General features: G+C 48.7%; 1 protein-coding gene across 2 annotated transcripts in view; it reads left to right on the plus strand.

Annotated features, from left to right (window-relative positions):
- The first annotated feature begins 3,262 nt into the window (after window positions 1-3,262).
- LOC148454288 (talin-1) overlaps window positions 3,263-27,582 on the plus strand; it is a 185,895-nt gene continuing 161,575 nt past the window's right edge. Inside the window, exons 1-4 of one of the 2 annotated variants that reach the window (XM_088461090.1) lie at window positions 3,263-3,365; window positions 3,955-4,163; window positions 6,136-6,234; window positions 22,553-22,606. In XM_088461090.1, coding sequence (XP_088317216.1) covers window positions 3,284-3,365; window positions 3,955-4,163; window positions 6,136-6,234; window positions 22,553-22,606 — 444 coding nt within the window. In that variant the 5' untranslated portion in view covers window positions 3,263-3,283. The remainder of the gene's footprint in view (window positions 3,366-3,954; window positions 4,164-6,135; window positions 6,235-22,552; window positions 22,607-27,582) is intronic. The other variant, XM_088461091.1, reaches the window with a different exon arrangement.

Genomic DNA, 27,582 nt, shown 5'->3' on the forward strand with positions numbered 1-27,582 from the left:
GGACGGTTATATGAGCTATAGGTATGCAGTAATAAGGATGTGATGTGGACGGTTATATGAGCTATAGGTATGCACTAATAAGGATGTTATGTGATGTGGACGGTTATATGATCTATAGGTATGCACTAATAAGGATGTTATGTGATGTGGATGGTTATATGATCTATAGGTATGCACTAATAAGGATGTGATGTGGACGTTTATATGATGTATAGGTATGCACTAATAAGGATGTGATGTAATCTGGACGGTTATATGATCTATAGGTATGCACTAATAAGGATGTGATGTAATTTGGACGGTTATATGATCTATAGGTATGCACTAATAAGGATGTGATGTGGACGGTTATATGATCTATAGGTATGCACTAATAAGGATGTGATGTGGATGGTTATATGATCTATAGGTATGCACTAATAAGGATGTTATGTGATGTGGACGGTTATATGATCTATAGGTATGCACTAATAAGGATGTGATGTGGACGGTTATATGATGTATAGGTATGCACTAATAAGGATGTGATGTGGACTGTTATATGATCTATAGGTATGCACTAATAAGGATGTGATGTGGACGGTTATATGATGTATAGGTATGCACTAATAAGGATGTGATGTGGACGGTTATATGATCTATAGGTATGCACTAATAAGGATGTGATGTGGACGGTTATATGAGCTATAGGTATGCACTAATAAGGATGTGATGTGGACGGTTATATGAGCTATAGGTATGCACTAATAAGGATGTTATGTGGACTGTTATATGATCTATAGGTATGCACTAATAAGGATGTGATGTGATGTAGACGGTTATATGATCTATAGGTATGCACTAATAAGGATGTTATGTGGACTGTTATATGATCTATAGGTATGCACTAATAAGGATGTGATGTGATGTGGACGGTTATATGATCTATAGGTATGCACTAATAAGGATGTGATGTGATGTAGACGGTTATATGATCTATAGGTATGCACTAATATGGATGTGATGTGATGTGGACGGTTATATGATCTATAGGTATGCACTAATAAGGATGTGATGTGGACGGTTATATGAGCTATAGGTATGCACTAATAAGGATGTGATGTGGACGGTTATATGATCTATAGGTATGCACTAATAAGGATGTGATGTGGATGGTTATATGATGTATAGGTATGCACTAATAAGGATGTGATGTGGACGGTTATATGATCTATAGGTATGCACTAATAAGGATGTGATGTGGACGGTTATATGATCTATAGGTATGCACTAATATGGATGTGATGTGGACGGTTATATTATCTATAGGTATGCACTAATAAGGATGTGATGTGGACGGTTATATTATCTATAGGTATGCACTAATAAGGATGTGATGTGGACGGTTATATGAGCTATAGGTATGCACTAATAAGGATGTTATGTGGACTGTTATATGATCTATAGGTATGCACTAATAAGGATGTGATGTGGACGGTTATATGAGCTATAGGTATGCACTAATAAGGATGTGATGTGGACCGTTATATGAGCTATAGGTATGCACTAATAAGGATGTTATGTGGACGGTTATATGATGTATAGGTATGCACTAATAAGGATGTGATGGGATGTGGATGGTTTATATGAACTATAGGTATGCACTAATAAGGATGTTATGTGATGTGGACGGTTATATGATCTATAGGTATGCACTAATAAGGATGTGATGTGATGTGGACGGTTATATGATCTATAGGTATGCACTAATAAGGATGTGATGTGGACGGTTATATGATCTATAGGTATGCACTAATAAGGATGTTATGTGATGTGGACGGGTATATGATCTATAGGTATGCACTAATAAGGATGTGATGTGATCTGGACGGTTATATGATCTATAGGTATGCACTAATAAGGATGTGATGTGGACGGGTATATGATCTATAGGTATGCACTAATAAGGATGTTATGTGATGTGGACGGTTATATGATCTATAGGTATGCACTAATAAGGATGTGATGTGGACGGTTATACGATGGAAGATTTGTGCTTGTATATGGTCAGTGACATTTTGTCATCTCTAATATACCTGTTAATATCCCCATATAGAACATATATAAATAGTGTAATATGCCATTGCTGTACTATACTAAGTGTAATACATTCCCATGTCCACTGATGTGTGTCACAAGCATGAAGGTACTAATCTGTTTGAATGTGCGATTGTTGTTATAATTATTATTATTATTATTTTTACGTGTAACATGATGTTCGGCAGCACAGGTTTAATCAGTCGCATCACTCCCTGACCAGAGGAGCTTACAGTCTAAGGGGTCCATCCAATGAGGTGCGAGTTGCTATATTCTCTCAGTCATCCAGTTAGTAACTGGCGCCGATCAGTCAGACGGACGTCTCCGCTTTCCTCTCGCACCTCCTTGAGGGAGGCAGATGGAAAGGAAAATCTTTATCTTCAGGATAAAATGTCCAGACTCTGTGCTGAACCCCTTGACAACCCCCCCCCCCCTAATGACTAATTAGGCAATTGGAAATTTCCAATTAGCTTAATTAGTACAATAATTGCATGTCAATTTTTGGGGAGGTAAAAAAAATTAAGTGTCTTCAAATTACTCCAAAATCAACTTTTCCGTTAGTTTAGGCACCCCAAATTTAATTACAATCTTTTTTTAAATTGAAAAATATTCGTTCATAATTTTTTTTTCAAGATGTCCTAAAACTACCCCCAAAATCCCCTTTTTCCTTCTTTATTTTCTAGCATTTTTCCTTTAATTTGTTTGATTTAAAAAAAATTAAAAAATGCAAAAATCAGCCATTTGACACCATAAAAACCTTTGGTATGTTCCTAATACCCACACGCTGCCGCCTATATGGTCCTGCTAACGGAATTATCCATTTTGGGGGGTCCTGGATGGTCTCCCCTCTCTCTCACATCTCATTTGTCAGACAATTTGCATACCTCCGCTGCGAGTACAGCGAATATGCATTTTTTATTGGATTGGATACATCTCGGTGCGCGCATTCATGCGAAGTCGGTGAGTTCCAAGAAACAATCTCGTAATTTGCACCTAATTGCATTGATCCCAAAATGTTCTGCCATGCGGTAACCGTAACTGGCCGGGGGTTCTAGGCTGTGGGAGGAAACCAGTAGGGAGTCGGGGAGTAGACGCCAGATGATGACTGAGCCCCTGGTACCCAGTAGATCCTTTCCGCTGCCAATATAGGTTCTGTATAATGAGATTGTGTCCTTTGCAGGCAGCAAAAGCCTGGCGCAAAAATAAGATGGATGAATCCAAACACGAAATCCACTCCCAGGTGGACGCCATCACTGCGGGGACAGCGTCTGTAGTGAACCTGACTGCAGGTAAGTAGGTGCTTGGTAAATAAGAGGTTCCCAGAAAGTAGGATTTCTCGCCCTGTAATCATCGCTATAAATACACAATAAGGGACTATGGAGGACGCGATATTGGTTGTGTCCTGTAGTATGATCTGCTCCATTACTCTGATCTATCGTTTCCATCCTCCTAGTGATGAGGGGGCGAATAACATGTTCTAGGTTCACATACTAAGTGTTCTGCCGATATCTGGAATGATAATAATAACGCTGCGTGTTCTACATGTGTGTTCTATGTTCTGGAGACTGTACAGATTGCATTGGTACATGAGTGTTACTTGTTCTGGAGATCGTACAGATTGCATTGGTACATGTGTGTTCCATGTTCTGGAGATCGTACAGATTGCATTGGTACATGTGTGTTCCTTGTTCTGGAGACTGTACAGATTGCATTGGTACATGTGTGTTCCATGTTCTGGAGACTGCACAGATTGCATTGGTACATGTGTGTTCCATGTTCTGGAGATCATACAGATTGTACATCAGACACCGAATGTTCATTTTCTGGACATTATAGGGTAAACGCTGCGTGTAACACGTGTGCTGTCCGATATTTCAGGTGATCCGGCTGACACAGATTACACGGCGGTTGGCTGCGCTGTTACCACAATCTCCTCTAATCTAACGGAGATGTCCCGCGGCGTGAAGCTCCTGGCTGCGCTCATGGAGGACGAAGGTGGAAATGGGAGACAACTTCTACATGCGGCCAAGAACCTGGCCGGGGCGGTGTCTGACCTACTGAAGACTGCGCAGCCCGCCAGCACTGAGGTGTGTTATCAGCCGCATAACGTGTGCACTACACTCACATCCCTACATACAGCACTGAGGTGTGTTATCAGCCGCATAACGTGCGCACTACACTCACATCCCTACATACAGCACTGAGGTGTGTTATCAGTCACATAACGTGTGCACTACACTCACATCCCCATATACAGCACTGAGGTGTGTTATCAGTCACATAACGTGTGTACTACACTCACATCCCTACATACAGCACTGAGGTGTGTTATCAGCCGCATAACGTGTGCACTACACTCACATCCCTACATACAGCACTGAGGTGTGTTATCAGTCACATAACGTGTGCACTACACTCACATCCCTACATACAGCACTGAGGTGTGTTATCAGCCGCATAACGTGCGCACTACACTCACATCCCTACATACAGCACTGAGGTGTGTTATCAGTCACATAACGTGTGCACTACACTCACATCCCTACATACAGCACTGAGGTGTGTTATCAGTCACATAACGTGTGCACTACACTCACATCCCTACATACAGCACTGAGGTGTGTTATCAGTCACATAACGTGTGCACTACACTCACATCCCTACATACAGCACTGAGGTGTGTTATCAGTCACATAACGTGTGCACTACACTCACATCCCTACATACAGCACTGAGGTGTGTTATCAGTCACATAACGTGTGCACTACACTCACATCCCCATATACAGCACTGAGGTGTGTTATCAGTCACATAACGTGTGTACTACACTCACATCCCTATATACAGCACTGAGGTGTGTTATCAGTCACATAACGTGTGCACTACACTCACATCCCTACATACAGCACTGAGGTGTGTTATCAGTCACATAACGTGTGCACTACACTCACATCCCCATATACAGCACTGAGGTCTGTTATCAGTCACATAACGTGTGCACTACACTCACATCCCTATATACAGCACTGAGGTGTGTTATCAGTCACATAACGTGTGTACTACACTCACATCCCTACATACAGCACTGAGGTGTGTTATCAGTCACATAACGTGTGTACTACACTCACATCCCTACATACAGCACTGAGGTGTGTTATCAGTCACATAACGTGTACACTACACTCACATCCCTATATACAGCACTGAGGTGTGTTATCAGTCACATAACGTGTACACTACACTCACATCCCTATATACAGCACTGAGGTGTGTTATCAGTCACATAACGTGTGTACTACACTCACATCCCTACATACAGCACTGAGGTGTGTTATCAGTCACATAACGTGTGTACTACACTCACATCCCTACATACAGCACTGAGGTGTGTTATCAGTCACATAACGTGTGTACTACACTCACATCCCCATATACAGCACTGAGGTGTGTTATCAGTCACATAACGTGTGCACTACACTCACATCCCTACATACAGCACTGAGGTGTGTTATCAGTCACATAACGTGTGCACTACACTCACATCCCCATATACAGCACTGAGGTGTGTTATCAGTCACATAACGTGTGCACTACACTCACATCCCTACATACAGCACTGAGGTGTGTTATCAGTCACATAACGTGTGTACTACACTCACATCACTACATACAGCACTGAGGTGTGTTATCAGTCACATAACGTGTGCACTACACTCACATCACTACATACAGCACTGAGGTGTGTTATCAGTCACATAACGTGTGTACTACACTCACATCACTACATACAGCACTGAGGTGTGTTATCAGTCACATAACGTGTGTACTACACTCACATCCCTACATACAGCACTGAGGTGTGTTATCAGTCACATAACGTGTGTACTACACTCACATCCCTACATACAGCACTGAGGTGTGTTATCAGTCACATAACGTGTGCACTACATACAGCACTGAGGTGTGTTATCAGTCACATAACGTGCGCACTACATATCAGATGTCCTTTTTAAAACTATATATGAAATATTCCTGTCATATCCTGTGCTGTGTCTTCAGCCACGGCAGGTCCTCCTTCAGGCGGCTGGGAACGTGGGCCAGACCAGCGGAGAATTACTACAGCAAATCGGGGAGTGCGACACTGATCCCAGATTCCAGGTAACCTCTTATTCTGTCTCTCGTGTCCCTTCATCTCCCCACTATCCCCCCAGACTGACCGCTGCCCCTGTCCCTTCATCTCCCCACTATCCCCCCAGACTGACCGCTGCCCCTGTGTCCCTTCATCTCCCCACTATCCCCCCAGACTGATCGCTGCCCGTGTCCCTTCATCTCCCCACTATCCCCCCAGACTGACCGCTGCCCCTGTCCCTTCATCTCCCCACTATCCCCCCAGACTGACCGCTGCCCCTGTCCCTTCATCTCCCCACTATCCCCCCAGACTGACCACTGCCCCTGTGTCCCTTCATCTCCCCACTATCCCCCCAGACTGACGCTACCCCTGTGTCCCTTCATCTCCCCACTATCCCCCCAGACTGACCGCTACCCCTGTGTCCCTGCATCTCCCCACTATCCCCCCAGACTGACGCTACCCCTGTGTCCCTTCATCTCCCCACTATCCCCCCAGACTGACCGCTGCCTCTGTGTCCCTTCATCTCCCCACTATCCCCCCAGACTGATCGCTACCCCTGTGTCCTCATCTCCCCACTATCCCCCCAGACTGATCGCTGCCCCTGTGTCCCTTCATCTCCCCACTATCCCCCCAGACTGACGCTACCCCTGTGTCTCTCATCATTTAACACTTCTTATTTTTTGTATGGTGACCTAGATGTAGACGTTTTATTTTTTAAGGAAATTCTGTTTTCCAAATTCAGTATTTGCAGTGAGCATACCTACAGTAGCGTAATTTGTCTGACTGCTACTGTATATCCGTGTTGTATTTATATATTTTGCACCTGTTGTTTACTCTGTTTAGATGTATATTGTACCTGTGTCCTCCTCCCGTTATTTACTCCCCATGTAGATGTGTATTGTACCTGTGTCCTCCTCCCGTTATTTACTCCCCATGTAGATGTGTACTGTATTGTGTCCTCCTCCCGTTATTTACTCCCCATGTAGATGTGTACTGTACTGTCCTCCCGTTATTTACTCCCCATGTAGATGTGTACTGTACTGTGTCCTCCTCCCGTTATTTACTCCCCATGTAGATGTGTACTGTACTGTGTCCTCCTCCCTTTATTTACCCCCCATGTAGATGTATACTGTACGTCCTCCTCCTGTTATTTACACCCATGTAGATGTGTAATGTACCTGTGTCCTCCTCCTGTTATTTACCCCCCATGTAGATGTGTACTGTACTGTGTCCTCCTCCTGTTATTTACTCCCCTTGTAGATGTGTACTGTACTGTGTCCTCCTCCCGTTATTTACCCCCCATGTAGATGTGTACTGTACTGTGTCCTCCTCCCTTTATTTACCCCCCATGTAGATGTATACTGTACGTCCTCCTCCTGTTATTTACACCCATGTAGATGTGTAATGTACCTGTGTCCTCCTCCTGTTATTTACCCCCCATGTAGATGTGTACTGTACTGTGTCCTCCTCCTGTTATTTACTCCCCTTGTAGATGTGTACTGTACTGTGTCCTCCTCCCGTTATTTACCCCCCATGTAGATGTGTACTGTACTGTGTCCTCCTCCTGTTATTTACCCCCCATGTAGATGTGTACTGTACTGTGTCCTCCTCCCATTATTTACTCCCCATGTAGATATGTGTCCTCCTCCCGTTATTTACTCCCCATGTAAATGTATATTGTACCTTAGTCCTCCTCCTGTTATTTACTCCCAATGTAGATGTATAGTGTACCTGTGTCGTCCTCCTGTTATTTACTCCCCATGTAGATGTGTACTGTACTGTGTCGTCCTCCTGTTATTTACTCCCCATATAGAAGTGTACTGTACTGTGTCCTCCTCCCGTTATTTACACCCCATGTAGATGTGTACTGTACTGTGTCCTCCTCCCGTTATTTACACGCCATGTAGATATGTACTGAACTGTGTCCTCCTCCTGTTATTTCTACTTCAGTGTCCATAGGGGGTCCACAGGGTTGACCTTAGGGTATAGCTGGATCTGGTTCTTCGGGCACCATGCAGTTAAAGCTTTTGCTGCTCCCACGATGCCCCTGGGTCCGTCCTCCTCTATACCCCGCCCCCGAGCCACAGGCACCTCAGTTTTAGTTGGTACCCGGCCGGAGCCGGGTCACCCTGGGCAGTGGGCTTTTTTTTATTTATTTTTTTACTACCTTCAGAGCGGCAGCATCAGACTGTCCATCTGGACGTCCACGCTGCCGCTCAAACAGCCCCGCTGGCGCTGCAACGCCAGTACTGATCTGGGGATCGCAGTGGGACCCCGGAGTCAGTGCTAGCAGGGCTCTGGGACCTCCCATAGACTGCTGCCTGAGTCACGGGGACAGGTAAGCCACGGGCCATCGCGTTGCCCGCGTGGTAAAGACAGTCTCTCACCGCCGGTCTCTAGGGACAGACCGGCGGCGCTAGTAGCGGCGGTGGGCTCCCCCTTCAAAGGAATACCCCGTGTGACCGCTGGACCACCAGGGAATAATTTCTGGAAGGGAACCAGCGTCCCTGGGGTTAATCACTAGCCAGGGGAGGCAGCCTTCCCTGGTTTAGCGGCTCCTCTCCTCAGCCCAGCGCGCCTTCTCTCATGCGTGCTGGCGTCGCTGGGCTGCTACTCCTATGGCCACTCCTCAGAGCTCTCCGGTGGCCATCTTCTCAGTGGCAGCGCAGATCTACCAGGCGGTGCATGGACCAGTCCCCCTGCCTACCTCTCCCCTGATCAGGACAGTGTTCGCAGCGCTATAGCCCTCCCAGACACTGAATCTGGGAGGGTGATTGTAGCGGAAGGTGCAGTGAGTATAACTTCTCTGCATGGTATGTGACTATTACTAGTGCTGCTGTCTGTGCTTTTTTTCTACTTACTGTCAGCTTTTTACCTATCCCTTTCCTTCTCCTACGGCCCGCAGGTGCGTGGGGGAGGGGTGTTCTTTCTGTGTACCTCACTTATATAGATCTACGTATTTGTGAGGTCCGTCACATACTGCGGTGTGCTACTCAGTACCATATTGTGGGCTGTTTGTGTTGCATACTTGGGAGTGCGCAGGTGTTAACACCATAATTCTTCTGGTGATACGTATTCATTACTGTGTTATGTCTGATGAGGAGACTGAGCGCTCTGTGTCTCCTGTGTTGTTTTCCTGCCGGCGCTGTTCGGCAGGGATTGATAGGGAGGATTTATCACAGGATGGTCTGTGCGGGCGGTGCCATCTGGTAACTGGCCCCTCTAAACCCCCTATGTCGCAGGATCCTCCTTGGGCGATGTTCTCCCAGATGCTGGCTTCAATTGCGGACCGTTTAGTGGTCCCGACTGCAGTCCCTACTAGGGCGTTGCCCCATCCTACCATCTCCCATTCCCCGGGTATTCCGCAGTTATTGCAGTCTCCCCCCGGGTCTCAGACTGTGGGTCCTTATTCGGGGTTGCCTGTATACGTGCAATCTCCCTCAGTGACGCAGCAGTCCATGGTGCCTTATCTGAGGTATCCTCAGGCGGTTCCTCCCCCCTGGGTGGACGTACTCTCCAGCTCTGTTCAGAGTCTGGCGGCCTCGTCTTCAGCTTTTCAGTCGATGTTACATAGTGACATGCCTCCAAAGGCGTCCAAGCGCCCCGTTACGGATTCACTGGCTGCGCAGTTAAAGGACGCGGACATGTCTTCAGATGACTGAGAAGTTCATGAGGACTTGGCCCAGGAGGTGGAGACTAAGTCCTCCATTAATGTGCCGGCATTGGTTAGGGCGGTGCGGGCCATCCTTCACATAGAGGAGGATGCAGCGGCTCCTAGGTCGAAGTATCCTAATTTTAAAAAGGCTAAGGTAACTTCGAATGCTTTTCCCCTGTCTGACCAATTGATGGATCATATGGCGGGGGCCTGGCAGTCGCCCAGTAAGAGATTCCAACCACTTAAACTGTTGGCATCCAATTATCCTTTTCCTGAGGCTCATTGCAGAAACTGGGAAACCCCACCTGCGGTGGATTCCCCTGTCACCCGCTTAATTAAAAGCGCTAAATTGCCCTTGCCGTCTATCTCTTCTCTGAAGGATCCCACGGACAGCAAAGCGGAGACTTGTTTAAAGTCTTTCTACTCTCTCTCTGGGGCAGTGGCCCGTCCGTCCATGGCCATCTCTTGGGTGGCTAAAGCCGTTGAGAGCTGGGCCAACGCTTTAGAGGATACTTTTCCAGACGATGCTCCGGATATCCAGAGGGCGTTAATAGGACAGATGGGACATGCGGCTTCCTATATTGGGTTTCGGCTGCAGCTGTGTCTGCTCGTCGGTCCTTGTGGCTGTGGTCCTGGAGAGCGGACGCAGGCTCTAAAAAGGGCCTGGAGGCCTTATCTTTTAATGGGGAGTTGCTATTTGGTCCAGACTTGGACAAAATAGTGGATACTCTGGCTAAATCCAAGTCAGCCTTCCTCCCTTCGGCTTTAGCACCTGCTAAGGTGAGGAGCTCTGCCTTTCAGTCCTTTCGGGTTCAGGGTAAGGCCAAAGGTCAGTCCTTCCTGAGGCAGTCGGCGTCCAAGACCGCCTCTAAACCCAAGAAGCAGGCCTGGAGTGCCAGGCGCCCTTCTTCCAAGCAGGAAGATAAACCTTCTGCCTGATGGGACGGGCCTCCCTCTGGGGGACCCAGAGTGGGAGGCCGACTTCTTCAATTTGCCCAGTGCTGGCACAATACCACCACGGATGCCTGGGTTTAAGCAGTGGTCTCCCAGGGGTACGCCCTGTCATTTCGGCACAGACCGCCCCACCAGTTTTTCTGCACGAGTCCTTCTCAGGACAAAACCAAAGCTTTGAAGATTCAGGAGGCTATTGAGTCCTTGCTGAAAGTAGGGGTCATTTGTTCCGATTCCTCAGTCACAACGGGGGACGGGGTACTACTCTACTCTGGTTCTGGTGCAGAAACCCAATGGTTCTCATCGCCCTATCCTCAATTTGAAGTCTCTGAACAAATTCCTAAGGGTTCCCAAATTCAGGATGGAAACGTTACGTTCCATCATTTTGGCAATGGAACCTGGGGATTACATGGTCTCCTTGGATATCCAGGACGCCTACCTCCATGTTCCGATAGCACCTTCGCACCAGCGGTATCTGAGGTTCGCTATCCTACAACATCACTACCAGTTTCGGGCGCTACCCTTTGGCCTCTCCACAGCACCAAGGGTATTCACCAAAGTGATGGCGATCATGGCCGCACATCTTCGGAGCTAGAATGTACGGCTGCTGCCGTACCTAGACAACCTCCTTTTGCTGGCGAGCTCTCCGGAGGTACTGCTTCAACATCTCCACCTGACGATCGCTTGTCTGCAAGCGCACGGGTGGTTGATAAATTGGAGAAAGTCCTCCCTGATTCCATCACAGCGGATGGTTCATTTGGGAGCCCTGCTAGATTCTCATCAGCAAAGGATCTTCCTGACTCCGGAAAAGGTCTCCTCCCTACAGCTGCGGATACAAAGTTGCCTGAGCAGTTGCCATGGTGTCGGCATTCGACATTGTGGAATTTGTCCAGTTCCATTCCAGGCCCCTGCAGGGGCTGATTCTATCGGAATGGAATGGGTTACCTCACCAGATCCGGTCTCAGATGCTGGTGTTGTCCCCGGAGGTTCGGCAGTCTTTACCTTGGTGGCTTCAGACAGCTCATCTGGTCAAGGGGTGTCCCTTTTGGATCCCGGACTGGGTCCTGCTCACAACAGATGCCAGTCTCCGGGGTTGGGGGGCAGTGACAGGTTTGTTTTCACTTTAGGGTCGTTGGACTGCGAGGGAAGCACTTCTCCCCATCAACATCTTGGAACTGAGGGCCGTGTACAGGCCCTGCACTCGTGCGGTACTGCTCTTCCTTGAAGGTTCAATCCGACAACGCCACCACGGTGGCGTACATCAACCAGCAGGGAGGAACTCTCAGTCGGGCTGCGATGTCGGAGGTGTCTCGCATTATTGCTTGGGCAGAGTGCCACATTCCATCAATCTCGGTGGTCTTCATCCACGGAGTCCTCAATTGGGGAGGCGGACTTCCTCAGCCATCACGACGTGCATCCCCGGGAATGGTCGCTTCACCCAGAGGTATTTTAACTACTCGTGGACAGATGGGGGCTGCCGGAGCTGGATTTGATGGCCTCCCGTCCCAATCACAAGTTGCCCATGTACGGGTCAAGAACAAGAGAAGCAGGCGCAAGTCTGGTGGACGCGCTGTCGTTGAAATGGACGTTTCAATTGGCGTACCTGTTTCCTTCGAAATCCCGGCTGCCTCGGGTCCTGAGGAAATTCAAGCAGGACGGCGGCACGCTTGTGCTGGTGGCTCCAGCGTGGTCCAGAAGTCCTTGGTACTCGATCTGAGGATCCTCTCCATCAACGCGCCGTACCTTCTTCCTCCAGTGTCAGGACCTATTGTCTCAAGGGCCCTGCCTTTACCCGGATCTGGGTCGGCTGTCTTTGACGGCGTAGCTCTTGAGACAGCTGTCTTAAGGTCTAGGGGCTTCTCGGGTTTGGTTATTACTACCATGCTCAGGGCACGCAAGCCTGCTTCCGCATGGATTTACAACAGGGTGTGGCGCACTTACTTTCAGTGGTGTGAGTCCAGAAACTATGATCCTCAGGTGTTCCGAGTTTCTAGGATCTTGGAATTTCTTCATTCAGGTTTGGACCTAGGCTTACGCCTTGCCTCCCTGAAGGTTCATGTGTCCGTGTGGTTCCAAGGAAGGATCGCTACACTGCCAGATGTTCACACTTTTTTCCAAGGTGTTCTCCGAATCCAGCCTCCCTTCGTGCCTCCTGTGGCTCCTTGGGACTTAGCGGTGGTTCTTCGGGTCCTGCAGGATCCTACTTTTGAGTCCATTGAGTCGGTTGAACTCAAGTGGTTGACGTTTAAGACTGTTTTTCTCCTGGCAATTGCTTTTGCCAGGAGGGTGTCGGAATTGGGGGCGCTTTCCTGTCGTCCCCCTCTTCTGATTTTTCACCAAAAAAACTCGTCCTGAGTTTTTGCCTAAAGTGCTTTCTAAGTTCCACATTAATCAGGAACATGTTGTGCCAGCTTTTCAGTCTCCTGATCTTTCAGCTGGTGAGGCTTCCTTGGATGTAGTCCGTGCTCTGAGTTTATGTGGACCGGACTGCTTCCGTTATGAAGTCTGATTCTTTGTTTTGTCCTCTTTGGTTTTCACGAGGGGTTGGCCTGCCAACAAGCAAACTTTAGCCCATTGACTTTGTTCTGTTATTTGTGATGCTTATGCACAGGAGGCTTTACCTGTTCCAGCCTCCGTTAAGGCTCATTCCACTCGGTCTGTGGGTCCTTCTTGGGCTGCTGGATGTGCCGTCTCTTCTGTTCAGCTATGTAAGGCGGCCACCTGGTCTTCCATTCAGACATTTTTGAGGTTCTATGCATTTGACACCTTTGCATCTTAGGATGCACCCTTCGGGCGCCGGGTTTTCCTTTCTGCACAGGAGCGTCCCCGCCCTTAGTTGAACTTCTTTGGGACATCCCCAAGGTCAACCCTATGGACCCTGAAGTAGAAAACAAGAGATATGGCTCGGGGGTGGGGTTTAGAGGAGGATGGACCCAGGTGCATCCTGGGAGCAGCAAAAGCTTTAACTGCGTGGTGCCTGTGGATCCAGATCCAGCTATACCCGAAGGTCAACTCTGTGGACCCTATGGACTTCGTAGAAACATAGGTAAGTTCTTAACATATCTCTTGTTTTACTCCCCATGTCGAAGTGTTCTGTACTGTGTCCTCCTCCCGTTATTTACTCCCCATATAGAAGTGTACTGTACTCTGTCCTCCTCCCATTATTTACTCCCCATGTAGATGCGTACTGTACTGTGTCCTCCTCCCGTTATTTACTCCCCATGTAGATGCGTACTGTACTGTGTCCTCCTCCCGTTATTTACTCCCCATGTAGATGCGTACTGTACTGTGTCCTCCTCCCGTTATTTACTCCCCATGTAGATGCGTACTGTACTGTGTCCTCCCGTTATTTACTCCCCATGTAGATGCGTACTGTACTGTGTCCTCCTCCCGTTATTTACTCCCCATGTAGATGTGTACTGTACTGTGTCCTCCTCCCGTTATTTACTCCCCATGTAGATGCGTACTGTACTGTGTCCTCCTCCCGTTATTTACTCCCCATGTAGATGCGTACTGTACCTGTGTCCTCCTCCCATTATTTACTCTCCATGTAGATGTGTACTGTACTGTGTCCTCCTCCCGTTATTTACTCCCCATGTAGATGTATACTGTACCTGTGTCCTCCTCCCGTTATTTACTCCCCATGTAGATGTGTAATGTACCTGTGTCGTACTCCCGTTATTTACTCCCCTTGTAGATGTGTACTGTACTGTGTCCTCCTCCCGTTATTTACTCCCCATGTAGATGTGTACTGTACTGTCCTCCTCCCGTTATTTACTCCCCATGTAGATGTATACTGTACTGTCCTCATTCCGTTATTTACTCCCCATGTCGATGTGTACTGTACTGTGTCCTCCTCCCGTTATTTACTCCCCATGTAGATGTACAGTGCATCTGGAAAGTATTGACAGCGCTTCACTTTTTCCACATTTTATTATATTACAGCCTTATTCCAGAATGGAATAAATTCATTTTTGTCCTCAAAATTCTACACACAATACCCCATAATGACAATGTGTAAAAAGTTTTTTTTTTTTTGAGATTTTTGCTAATTTAATTAAAAAACAAAAAACTAAGAAATCACATGTACATAAGTAATCACAACCTTTGCTCAATACTTTGTTGATGCACCTTTGGCAGCAATTACAGCCTCAAGTCTTTTTGAATATAATGCCACAAGCTTGGCACACCTATCTTATGGGCAGCTTCGCCCATTCCTCTTTGCAGCACCTCTCAAGCTCCGTCAGGTTGGATGGGAAGCATCGGTACACTGCCATTCTCAGATCTCCACAGAGATGTTCTATCAGATTCAACTCTGGGTTCTGGCTGGGCCACTCAAGGACATTCACAGAGTTGTCCTGAAGCCGCTCCTTTCATATCTTGGCTGTGTGCTTAGAGTCGTTGTCCTGCTGAAAGATGAACCGTCGCCCCTGTCTGAGGTCAAGAGCGCTCTGGAGCAGGTTTTCATCCAGGATATCTCTGTACATTCATCTTTCCCTCTATCCTGACTAGTCTCCCAGTTCCTGCCGCTGAAAAACATCCCCACAGCATGATGCTGCCACCACCATGCTTCACTGTAGGGATGGTATTGGCCTGGTGATGAGCGGTGCCTGGTTTCCTCCAAACATAACGCCTGGCATTCACGCCAAAGAGTTCAATCTTTGTCTCATCAGACCACAGAATTTTGTTTCTACTTCAGGGTCCATAGGGGGTCCACAGGGTTGACCTTGGGGTTATAGCTGGAACAGGATCCATGGGCACCACACAGTTAAGCTTTTAGCTCCCAGGATGCACTTGGGTCCTCCTCTATACCCCGCCCCCGAGCCACAGGCACCTCAGTGTAAGCTGGTGCCCGGCCGGAGTCGGTCACCGCGCAGGGGGGCTGCAGGAGCAGCCCCCAGAAGCTTTTTATTTTAAGTTAAATTTTATTTATTTTTAATCTATTTTTACTACAGACGGCAGCGAAGGGCTGTCTGTACAGACGCCCACGCTGCCGCTCTGATCCCCGACTGGCGCCGCGACGCCAGTACTGATCTGGGGATCGCGGCGTGAGGACAGAGTCCGTACTAGCCGGACTCTGTCTACCTCCCAGGACTGCTGCCGGAGTCGCCGGGGATGCAGGTAAGCCGCGCGTCGCTGGCTAGCGGCGGCGCGCGGAATGCCTTAAATGCAGTCTTTTAGCCTCCGGTCCTGGGGACAGACCGGAGGCTGCTGGCAGTGGCGGCGGGCCCCCCCCCCATAACCCGTGGGACCACTAGACCACCAGGGATAACCGGCAAGGGAAGCCAGCATCCCTGGGGTTATGGCCAGCCAGGGGAGGAAGCCTTCCCTGTCAGCGGCTCCTCCCCTCAGCTCAGCGCGCCTTTCAGCACGCAGTCTGGCGTCGCTGAGCTGCAGATTCCTCGGCCACTCCTCCTCTGAGGTCTCCAGCGGCCATTTTCCCAGTGGCAGCGCAGATCTCAGGGAGCACGCGGACCGGTCCCCCTGTGTACCTCTCCCCTGATTAAGGACAGCGTACACAGCACTATAGCCCTCCCAGACACTGAATCTGGGCAGGTTGATTGTAGTGTAAAGGTGCAGTGAGTATATCTTCCTGCATGGTATGTGACTTTTTGCTAGTGCTGCCTGTCTGTGCTTATTTTCTACTTACTGTCAGCTTATACCTATCCCTTTACTTCTCCTACAAGCCCTGCAGGTGTGTGGGGGAGGGGCGTTTCTACTGACCTCACTTATATAGATCACGTATTTGTGAGGTCCGTCACATACAGTTGTGTGCTACTCAGTGCCATATTGTGGGCTGTTGTTCAGCACACCGGTGAGTGCGTTTCACTTCTACCCTGGTGCCAGATATATAATATTTTCTGTCATGTCAGACGAGGAGGTTGAGCGCTCAGTGGCTCCGGTGTTGGCCTCCTGCGGACGCTGTTCTGCAGGAGTAGATAGGGAGGATTTGTCACAGGATGGCCTGTGTAGTCGATGCCAGGTGGCTCCTGGCCCATCCAGACCTTCTCTGGCGCAGGAACCACCGTGGGCGATGTTTTCTCAGGTGCTGGTGTCTATTGCGGACCGTCTGTCGGTCCCGACTGCTCTCCCTACTAGGGTGGTGCCCCAGCCGACCATCCCCCATTCCCCGGGTGTCCCGCAGTTATTGCGGAGTCCTCCTGGGTCTCAATCAGTTGGTCCCTATGCGGGGTTGCCTATGTATATACAGGCTTCCCCTGTGCCGCAGCAGCCTGTGGTACCTTTTCAGGCCCCTATGGCGACGCCTCCACCATGGGTGGATGTGCTCTCCAACTCCGTGCAAAATTTGGCGGCCGCTTCCTCGGCTTTTCAGTCAATGTTGCAGACTGACATGCCTTCTAGGATTTCTAAACGCCCACTCATGACACGGGCTGCTCAGGTATCGGACTCAGAGGGTTCCTCAGATGATGGGGAGGTCCCTGATGACACTGACTCGGACGCCTCGGTCCAGGAAATGGATACCAAGTCGTCCATTAATGTGCGAGCACTAGTTAGGGCGGTGCGAGCTATTCTTCTTATAGAGGATGAGGCACCGGTTCCTAGGTCGAAGTTTCCTAGTTTCAAAAAAACTAAGGTGGCTTCTGCGGTGTTTCCCCTGTCGGATCAGTTGACGGATCATATGGCGGTAGCTTGGCAGGCGCCCAGTAAGAGATTCCTTCCTCAGAAGGGGTTGGCTTCTAATTACCCCTTCCCTGAGGCACATTGTAAAAAATGGGAAACTCCACCGGCGGTGGATTCCCATGTCACCCGTTTAACTCGGGGCGCCACCTTACCATTACCGTCGATATCCTCGCTGAAGGATCCCACGGACAGGAAAGTTGAGACTTGCTTAAAGTCTATTTACTCCCTCTCCGGGGCGGTGGCCCGACCGTCCATGGCCATTTCCTGGGTGGCCAAGGCCATTGAGGGGTGGGCCAATGCATTGGAAGATACCTTCCCGGACGACGCTCCGGATGTCCAGCGGGCGTTGTTGGGACAAATGAGGGACGCCGCTTCTTACATTGGAGAAGCTTCTTTAGATGCTAGTCTGCTGACCTCGCGGGTATCGGCTGCAGCGGTGTCTGCCCGCCGATCCTTATGGTTGCGGTCCTGGAGAGCGGACTCTGATTCAAAGAAAGGTCTGGAGGCCTTACCTTTCAATGGGGAATTACTATTTGGTCCGGACTTGGACAAAATAGTGGACACCCTGGCTAAATCCAAGTCGGCCTTCCTCCCTTCGGCGGCACTGCCTGCTAAGGTTCGGAGTTCGGCTTTTCGTTCCTTTCGGGTTCAGGGTAAGGCGAAAGGTCAGTCCTTCCCGAGACAGTCTGCGAGTAAGACTGCCTCTAAACCCAAGAAGCAAGCCTGGAGTGCTCGGCGCCCTTCTTCCAAGCAGGAAGATAAACCTGCGGCCTGATGGGACGGGCCTCCCTCTGGGGGACCTCAGAGTGGGAGGCCGACTTCTTCTATTTGCCCAGTGCTGGCACAATACCACCACGGATGCCTGGGTTCGAGAAGTGGTCTCCCAGGGGTACGCCCTGTCTTTTCGGCACAGACCACCCCACCAGTTTTTCTGCACAAGTCCTTCTCAGAACAAGACCAAGGCGTTACAGGTTCAGGAGGCTATAGAGTCCTTGCTGAAAGCAGGGGTCATTGTTCCCGTTCCTCTATCACAACGAGGGACGGGGTATTATTCGTCTCTGTTTCTGGTGCAGAAACCCAATGGTTCTCATCGCCCTATCAACTTGAAGTCTCTGAACAAATTCCTCAGAGTTCCCAAGTTCAGGATGGAAACGTTACGTTCCATCATTCTGGCGATGGAACCGGGGGATTACATGGTGTCCCTGGACATCCAGGACGCCTACCTCCATGTTCCGATAGCATCTTCACACCAGCGGTATCTGAGGTTCGCTATCCTTCAACACCACTATCAGTTCCGGGCGCTACCCTTTGGTCTCTCCACGGCACCGAGGGTGTTCACGAAGATTATGGCGGTCATGGCCGCACATCTTCGGAACCAGAATGTACGGCTGCTGCCGTATCTGGACGACCTCCTGTTGCTGGCGAGCTCCCCGGAGGTACTGCTTCAACATCTCCACCTGAAGATCGCTTGCCTGCAAGCACACGGGTTGTTGATAAATTGGAAAAAGTCCTCTCTGATTCCATCGCAGCGGATGGTTCATTTGGAGCCCTGCTGGATTCGCGTCAGCAAAGGATCTTCCTGACTCCGGAGAAGGTCGCCTCACTACAGCTGCGGATACGCAGTTGCCTGAGCCGTTGCCGCCTGTCGGTCCATTCGGCTATGAGAGTTCTGGGGTCCATGGTGTCGACATTCGACATGGTGGAATTTGCCCAGTTCCATTCCCGGCCCCTGCAGGGGCTGATTCTATCAGAATGGAACGGGTTACCTCACCGGATCCGCTCTCAGGTGCTGGTGTTGTCTCCGGACGTTCGGCTATCTTTGGCTTGGTGGCTTCAGACAGCTCATCTGGTCGAGGGGCGCCCATTTTGGATCCCGGACTGGGTCCTGCTCACGACGGATGCCAGTCTCCGGGGTTGGGGGGCAGTGACCGGCTCTTTGTCGCTTCAGGGTCGTTGGTCAGCGGAAGAAGCACTTCTCCCTCAACATCCTGGAGCTGCGGGCAGTATACAAGGCCCTGCAGTCGTCCGGCCCCGCTCTTCACGGAAGGGCGGTACAGGTGCAGTCCGACAACGCCACCACGGTGGCGTATATCAATCACCAAGGCGGAACTCGCAGTCAGGCAGCTATGTCGGAGGTGTCTCGTATCCTGTCTTGGGCGGAGGGTCACATTCCAGCGATCTCGGCGGTCTTCATCCCCTGAGTCCTCAATTGGGAGGCGGACTTCCTCAGCCGTCACGACGTGCATCCCGGGGAATGGTCGCTTCACCCAGAGGTGTTTCAGCTACTCGTGGACAGGTGGGGACTGCCGGAGCTGGACTTGATGGCCTCCCGTCACAATCACAAGTTGCCCGTTTACGGGTCGAGGACAAGAGACGCAGGTGCAAGTCTGGTGGACGCGCTGTCGGTGACATGGACGTTTCACCTGGCGTATCTGTTTCCTCCGATATCCCTGCTTCCTCGGGTTCTGCGGAAATTCAAGCAGGACGGCGGCATGCTCGTGCTGGTAGCTCCGGCGTGGCCCAGACGTCCTTGGTACTCCGATCTGAGGAGCCTCTCCATCGACGCTCCGTACCTTCTTCCTCAACGTCGGGACCTGTTGTCTCAGGGGCCCTGCCTTTACCCGGATCTGGGTCGGCTGTCTTTGACGGCGTGGCTCTTGAGACAGCCGTCTTGAGGTCTCGGGGCTTCTCCAGTTCGGTTATTGGTACGATGCTCAGGGCACGCAAGCCTGCTTCAGCACGGATTTATCACAGAGTGTGGCACACTTACTTTCAGTGGTGTGAGTCCAGACTTTATGATCCTCAGGTGTTCCGAGTTTCTAGGATCTTGGAATTTCTTCAGTCAGGATTGGATCTCGGCTTACGCCTTGCATCTCTGTGTCCGCCTTGTCCGTGTGGTTTCAACGGCGGATTGCAATACTACCAGACGTTCACACCTTTTTCCAAGGTGTTCTCAGGATCCAGCCTCCCTTTGTGCCTCCTGTGGCTCCTTGGGATTTGGCGGTGGTGCTACGGGTCCTGCAGGATCCTCCGTTTGAGCCTCTTGAGGCGGTGGAGCTCAAGTGGCTGACATTTAAGACTGTTTTTCTCCTGGCAATTGCTTCGGCCAGGAGGGTGTCTGAATTGGGGGCGCTTTCCTGTCGCCCTCCTTTCCTGATTTTTCACCAGGACAGAGCGGTGCTCCGCACTCGTCCTGAGTTTTTGCCCAAAGTGGTCTCGAAGTTCCATATTAATCAGGAACTTGTTGTGCCAGCTTTTCAGTCCCCTGATCTTTCAGCTGGTGAGACTTCCTTAGATGTGGTCCGGGCGCTTAGAATTTATGTAGACCGGACGGCTTTGGTTAGGAAGTCTGATTCCTTGTTTATCCTCTTTGGTTTTCACAAGAGGGGTTGGCCTGCCAACAAACAAACGTTAGCCCGTTGGCTTCGTTCCGTTATTTGTGAGGCTTATGCACAGGAGGGCTTACCTGTGCCAGCCTCTGTTAAGGCTCATTCCACTCGTTCTGTGGGTCCCTCTTGGGCTGCTAGACGTGGCGCTTCTGCTGTTCAGCTGTGTAAGGCGGCCACTTGGTCTTCAATTCAAACGTTTTTGAGGTTCTATGCGTTTGACACCTTTGCCTCTCAGGATGCATCCTTTGGGCGCCGGGTACTCCTTTCAGCACAGGAGCATCCCCGCCCTTAGTTGTACTGCTTTGGGACATCCCCAAGTCAACCCTGTGGACCCCCTATGGACCCTGAAGTAGAAAACAAGAGATATGGTAAGAACTTACCTTTGTTATCTCTGTTTCTACGAAGTCCATAGGGTCCAGAGGGCGCCCGCCCTGACGCACCTGGCTTCAAATGGGCTGTGTGGCTGGTCACCGGTTTTCCGTCTCCTATTGCTGTGAGTATGGTTTCTTGTGTGTTCCAGTCTTCCTTCTCTCTGTTCCATATTCTCCTCCGGCCTAGGCTGCTTACCAACTGAGGTGCCTGTGGCTCGGGGGCGGGGTATAGAGGAGGACCCAAGTGCATCCTGGGAGCTAAAAGCTTAACTGTGTGGTGCCCATGGATCCTGTTCCAGCTATAACCCCAAGGTCAACCCTGTGGACCCTATGGACTTCGTAGAAACAGAGATAACAAAGGTAAGTTCTTACCATATCTCTTGTTTTCTCATGATCTGAGAGTCTTTCAGGTGGATTTTGGCAAACTCCAGGCGGGCTGCCATGTCCTTTTTACTATGGAGTGACTTCCGTCTGGCCACTCTACCATACAGGCCTGATTGGTGGATTGCTGCAGACATGGTTGTCCTTCTGGAAGGTTCTCCTCTCTCCAAAGAGGAATGCTGTAGCTCTGACAGAGTGACCATCGGGTTCTTGGTCACCCCCCTGACTAGGGCCCTTCTCCCCCGATCACTCAGTTTAGACGGCCGGACAACTCTAGGAAAAGGCCTGGTGGTTCCGAACTTCTTCCATTTACGGATGATAGAGGCCACTGTGCTCATTGGGACCTTCAAATCAGCAGATATTTTTCTGTACCCTTCCCCAGATTTGTGCCTCGAGACAATCCTGTCTCGGAGTTCTACAGACAATTTCTTGGTCTTCATGCTTGGTTTGTGATGTGACATGCACTGTCAAGTGTGGGACCTTATACAGACAGGTGTATGCCTTTCAAAATCATGTCCAATCAACTGAATTTACCACAGGTGGACTTCAATTAAGCTGTAGGAACATCTCAAGGATGATCAGTGGAAACTGGATGCACCTGAGCTCAGTTTTGAGCTTCATGGCAAAGGCTGTGAATATTTATGTACATGCGATTTCTTAGTTTTGTTTTTTTAATTACATTTTCAAAAATCTCAAAACTTTTTACATGTTGTCATTATGGGGTATTGTGTGTAGAATTTTGAGGACAAAACTTAATTTATTCCATTTTGGAATAAGGCTGTAACATAACAAAATGTGGAAAAGTGAAGCGCTGTGATTACTTTCCGGATGCACTGGGTACTCCAGCTTTCTGTTCTATAGTAACTTTTTGTTCTGTATCTGTGAGATACCAGTCGTACGAGCTGTCCACATGTGTTCTTCCTTTAGCAATATTTGTGCTTTTTATGGCTTCCTACAGATCTCTGCAGCCAGAGCTACTCGCAGCGTTGCCTCATTATCTGGGCAGAAAACGGTAATATCAGGGCCTCGGTTCCGCCAGTCTCTTCCCTTCTACCTTCTTGGTGTTGGGTCTTGGCTCCAATCATAGGGGGTGAAATTGGTTTCTCGCATCTGATTTTCTGCCCTGGTCTTTTTCTGCCTTTTTGATGGAGTGATGATTTTTTTTTCGTAATTACTTTTTGATTTTATTACAAATAATGGTCCTAATTGCTTGTAATATCCATATAGATGGTCTGATGAATTGCCAGCTGATTCTGCCTCTAATTGCTTGGGTGTGGGTGCTGGTACTGGTTTCTCCGTGGTGTGTTCTGGATCACAGGGAACACATAATATGACACAAGTTTGTAAAAGTGATATTTCTGCTGTCAGCTCTAAATCAGTGATTGATAAAGCGGCGATATTTTATAGCCTGTGAGAAAACCACCGAAATATCGGCAACTTTACAAACTCGTGCCGTAATACCTTCACCCCCCCCCCCCGGGCTGCTACATGGATTGAGCATGTTCTGCCTGTTATAAGTGTATAGATGCTAATTATTGATCTGTGCACCATAACGTAATAACTCCGTAATCTTCTGTCCCTCAGCTGTAAACCATTTATCTATAGAAAAGGAGATAGTAATAGAGCTGTGTTTCCTGTGTGATTAGTGCAGCTTTAGGTATTCATCTAGCAACACAATTGACTCCCTAATAGCGGCAGGTACAAGACAAATGACTCCATAATAGCGGCAGTTAGAAGACAAATGACTCCATAATAGCGGCAGTTAGAAGACAAATGACTCCATAATAGCGGCAGTTAGAAGACAAATGACTCCATAATAGCGGCAGGTAGAAGACAAATGACTCCATAATAGCGGCAGTTAGAAGACAAATGATCCCATTACATTGGTTGAGACTCTCGTCTGTACTGATTATAGGATGGGAGGATGTTTATTACGCACCATTAAATCTGTTTCTCTTACTTCCTCTGGTGGACACTGGATACAATGGGGCGTAGAGGGCGCAGTTTGGGGAGCTGGGCACAAGTAAACTTGTTTGCGGGCTGTGTCATCCCCTCCACATCCTATAACGCTAAGCACCTCAGTTTCCACTTATAAGACACAGATAACAAACGTAACAAGAACATACCTCTAACAACGAGAGTGGTAACAGAGTATAACACAGAGGGACGGATCGCAGATTCCCCCAGATGGATTACGGGAAACGGCTTTATAGGTGAGTACCATAAATCCTATGTTCTCTGTCATCCTGTATGGTGGACACTGGAAAATCAGGTGAACTTTAGAAAGATGCTCCATTAGGGAGGGTACGCTCAGCCATGGCTTACCGCTAAAACGTTTCGCTCTAAACTGGGGCTATAAAATCGTTACATTTGTTCAACTTATTGAAAGTATGGACCGAAGACCAGGTGTTGTAACTACTGTATATCTAACACACAGGGAACACTGCCACCAAATCTAACATAAGGAAAGTCCCTGCGCACAGACGACAAGAAGACGGTGCTTAGCGCTGTGGGTTATAGGGGGGAGGTAACAGCCCGGAAACACTTTGTGCCCGCTCACAAAACATTGCCCACTACTCCGCCATGGTTATTCAGTGTTCCTCAGATTGGAACCAGAGATAAAGAATGATCATTAGAACAAAACCGATAGATGTTTAGCAGTGTGATCAGTGAGTCTGAGAGGATAGTGATCTGTTCCTTGCAGTAGTCCTATGCGTGTGGTTGCTGAACGGATAATTATACTGACAGTGAGGGACGGCCAGGAGACATTGCCGATTACACTGGAAGCCGAGCTTCACTAACATCATTGTTCTGGGTATAATCAGCCGGGAAAGTGACCTGCAGGAAATTGTCTGCTGTAACCGCAGAAAAGCGCCATCGTCTCAAATCTATGTTACACTAAGGACCGTATCGGGGAGTGCATTAAAATCCAGGGAAGCACAGTGCCTCATGTTGTGTTCATTCGTCTTTTCTCATGTTACAATTATGTGGTTGGGATGGGGGGGTTACGTGACCTCTCTGCATGTGGTGGATCACACATTCACATGAGACCGACCGACTTTGTCTCCCACTTGTGTCGGCACTGCTTCTCCTGGCGGTGTAATAGACGGCTTAGTGCTGACCTTGTAGCGCCTGGTGCGGTTTTCTTTGGAGTCAAGTCTGGATCTTATTATTTGTGCGTGGGTTGTGATCCTCATTGTTAGTACGTGGGTTGTGATCCTCATTGTTTGTACGTGGGTTGTGATCCTCATTGTTTGTACGTGGGTTGTGATTCTCATTGTTTGTACGTGGGTTGTGATCCTCATTGTTTGTACGTGGGTTGTGATCCTCATTGTTTGTACGTGGGTTGGTGATCCTCATTGTTTGTACGTGGGTTGGGGATCTGATTGTACGTGGGTTGTGATTCTCATTGTTTGTACGTGGGTTGTGATTCTCATTGTTTGTACATGGGTTGGGGATCTGATTGTACGTGGGTTGGGGATCTGATTGTTAGTACGTGGGTTGTGATTCTCATTGTTTGTACGTGGGTTGGTGATCTGATTGTTCGTGGGTTGGGGATCTGATTAGTACGTGGGTTGTGATCCTCATTGTTAGTACGTGGGTTGTGATCCTCATTGTTTGTACGTGGGTTGTGATTCTCATTGTTTGTACGTGGGTTGTGATCCTCATTGTTTGTACGTGGGTTGTGATTCTCATTGTTTGTACGTGGGTTGTGATCCTCATTGTACGTGGGTTGGTGATCTCATTGTTTGTACGTGGGTTGGTGATCTCATTGTTTGTACGTGGGTTGTGATCTGATTGTTTGTACGTGGGTTGGTGATCCTCATTGTTTGTACGTGGGTTGTGATCCTCATTGTTTGTACGTGGGTTGGTGATATGATTGTTTGTACGTGGGTTGTGATCCTCATTGTTTGTACGTAGGTTGGGGATCTGATTGTTTGTACGTGGGTTGGGGATCTGATTGTACGTAGGTTGGGGATCTGATTGTTTGTACGTGGGTTGGGGATCTGATTGTACGTGGGTTGGTGATTTGATTGTTTGTACGTGGGTTGTGATCCTCATTGTTTGTACGTGGGTTGTGATCCTCATTGTTTGTACGTGGGTTGGTGATCTGATTGTTTGTACGTGGGTTGGTGATCCTCATTGTTAGTACGTGGGTTGTGATCCTCATTGTTTGTACGTGGGTTGTGATCCTCATTGTTAGTACGTAGGTTGTGATCCTCATTGTTTGTACGTGGGTTGGTGATCTGATTGTACGTGGGTTGGGGATCTGATTGTTAGTACGTGGGTTGTGATTCTCATTGTTTGTACGTGGGTTGGTGATCTGATTGTACGTGGGTTGGGGATCTGATTAGTACGTGGGTTGTGATCCTCATTGTTAGTACGTGGGTTGTGATCCTCATTGTTTGTACGTGGGTTGTGATCCTCATTGTTTGTACGTGGGTTGGTGATCCTCATTGTTTGTACGTGGGTTGTGATTCTCATTGTTTGTACGTGGGTTGTGATCCTCATTGTTTGTACGTGGGTTGTGATCCTCATTGTTTGTACGTGGGTTGGTGATCCTCATTGTTTGTACGTGGGTTGGGGATCTGATTGTACGTGGGTTGTGATTCTCATTGTTTGTACGTGGGTTGTGATTCTCATTGTTTGTACATGGGTTGGGGATCTGATTGTACGTGGGTTGGGGATCTGATTGTTAGTACGTGGGTTGTGATTCTCATTGTTTGTACGTGGGTTGGTGATCTGATTGTACGTGGATCTGATTAGTACGTGGGTTGTGATCCTCATTGTTAGTACGTGGGTTGTGATCCTCATTGTTTGTACGTGGGTTGGTGATCCTCATTGTTTGTACGTGGGTTGTGATTCTCATTGTTTGTACGTGGGTTGTGATCCTCATTGTTTGTACGTGGGTTGTGATCCTCATTGTTTGTACGTGGGTTGGTGATCCTCATTGTTTGTACGTGGGTTGGTGATCCTCATTGTTTGTACGTGGGTTGGGGATCTGATTGTACGTGGGTTGTGATTCTCATTGTTTGTACGTGGGTTGTGATTCTCATTGTTTGTACATGGGTTGGGGATCTGATTGTTTGTACGTGGGTTGTGATCCTCATTGTTAGTACGTGGGTTGTGATCCTCATTGTTAGTACGTGGGTTGGTGATCTGATTGTTTGTACGTGGGTTGTGATCCTCATTGTTAGTACGTGGGTTGTGATCCTCATTGTTAGTACGTGGGTTGTGATCCTCATTGTTAGTACGTGGGTTGTGATCCTCATTGTTAGTACGTGGGTTGTGATCCTCATTGTTAGTACGTGGGTTGTGATCCTCATTGTTAGTACGTGGGTTGTGATCCTCATTGTTTGTACGTGGGTTGTGATTCTCATTGTTTGTACGTGGGTTGTGATCCTCATTGTTAGTGAGTGGGTTGTGATCCTCATTGTACGTAGGTTGGTGATCTGATTGTACGTGGGTTGTGATCCTCATTGTTAGTACGTGGGTTGTGATCCTCATTGTTAGTACGTGGGTTGTGATCCTCATTGTTAGTACGTGGGTTGTGATCCTCATTGTTAGTACGTGGGTTGTGATCCTCATTGTTAGTACGTGGGTTGTGATCCTCATTGTTTGTACGTGGGTTGTGATTCTCATTGTTTGTACGTGGGTTGTGATCCTCATTGTTAGTGAGTGGGTTGTGATCCTCATTGTTTGTACGTAGGTTGGTGATCTGATTGTACGTGGGTTGTGATCCTCATTGTTTGTACGTAGGTTGTGATCCTCATTGTTAGTACGTGGGTTGTGATCCTCATTGTTTGTACGTAGGTTGGTGATCTGATTGTTTGTACGTAGGTTGGGGATCTGATTGTTTGTACGTAGGTTGGGGATCTGATTGTACGTGGGTTGGGGATCTGATTGTACGTGGGTTGGGAACCTAATTGTTTGTACGTAGGTTGGGGATCTGATTGTACGTAGGTTGGGGATCTGATTGTACGTAGG

The sequence above is a fragment of the Taudactylus pleione genome, unplaced genomic scaffold (genome assembly GCF_031769625.1).
Source record: "Taudactylus pleione unplaced genomic scaffold, aTauple2 ptg001015l, whole genome shotgun sequence".
Lineage (NCBI taxonomy): Eukaryota > Metazoa > Chordata > Amphibia > Anura > Myobatrachidae > Taudactylus > Taudactylus pleione.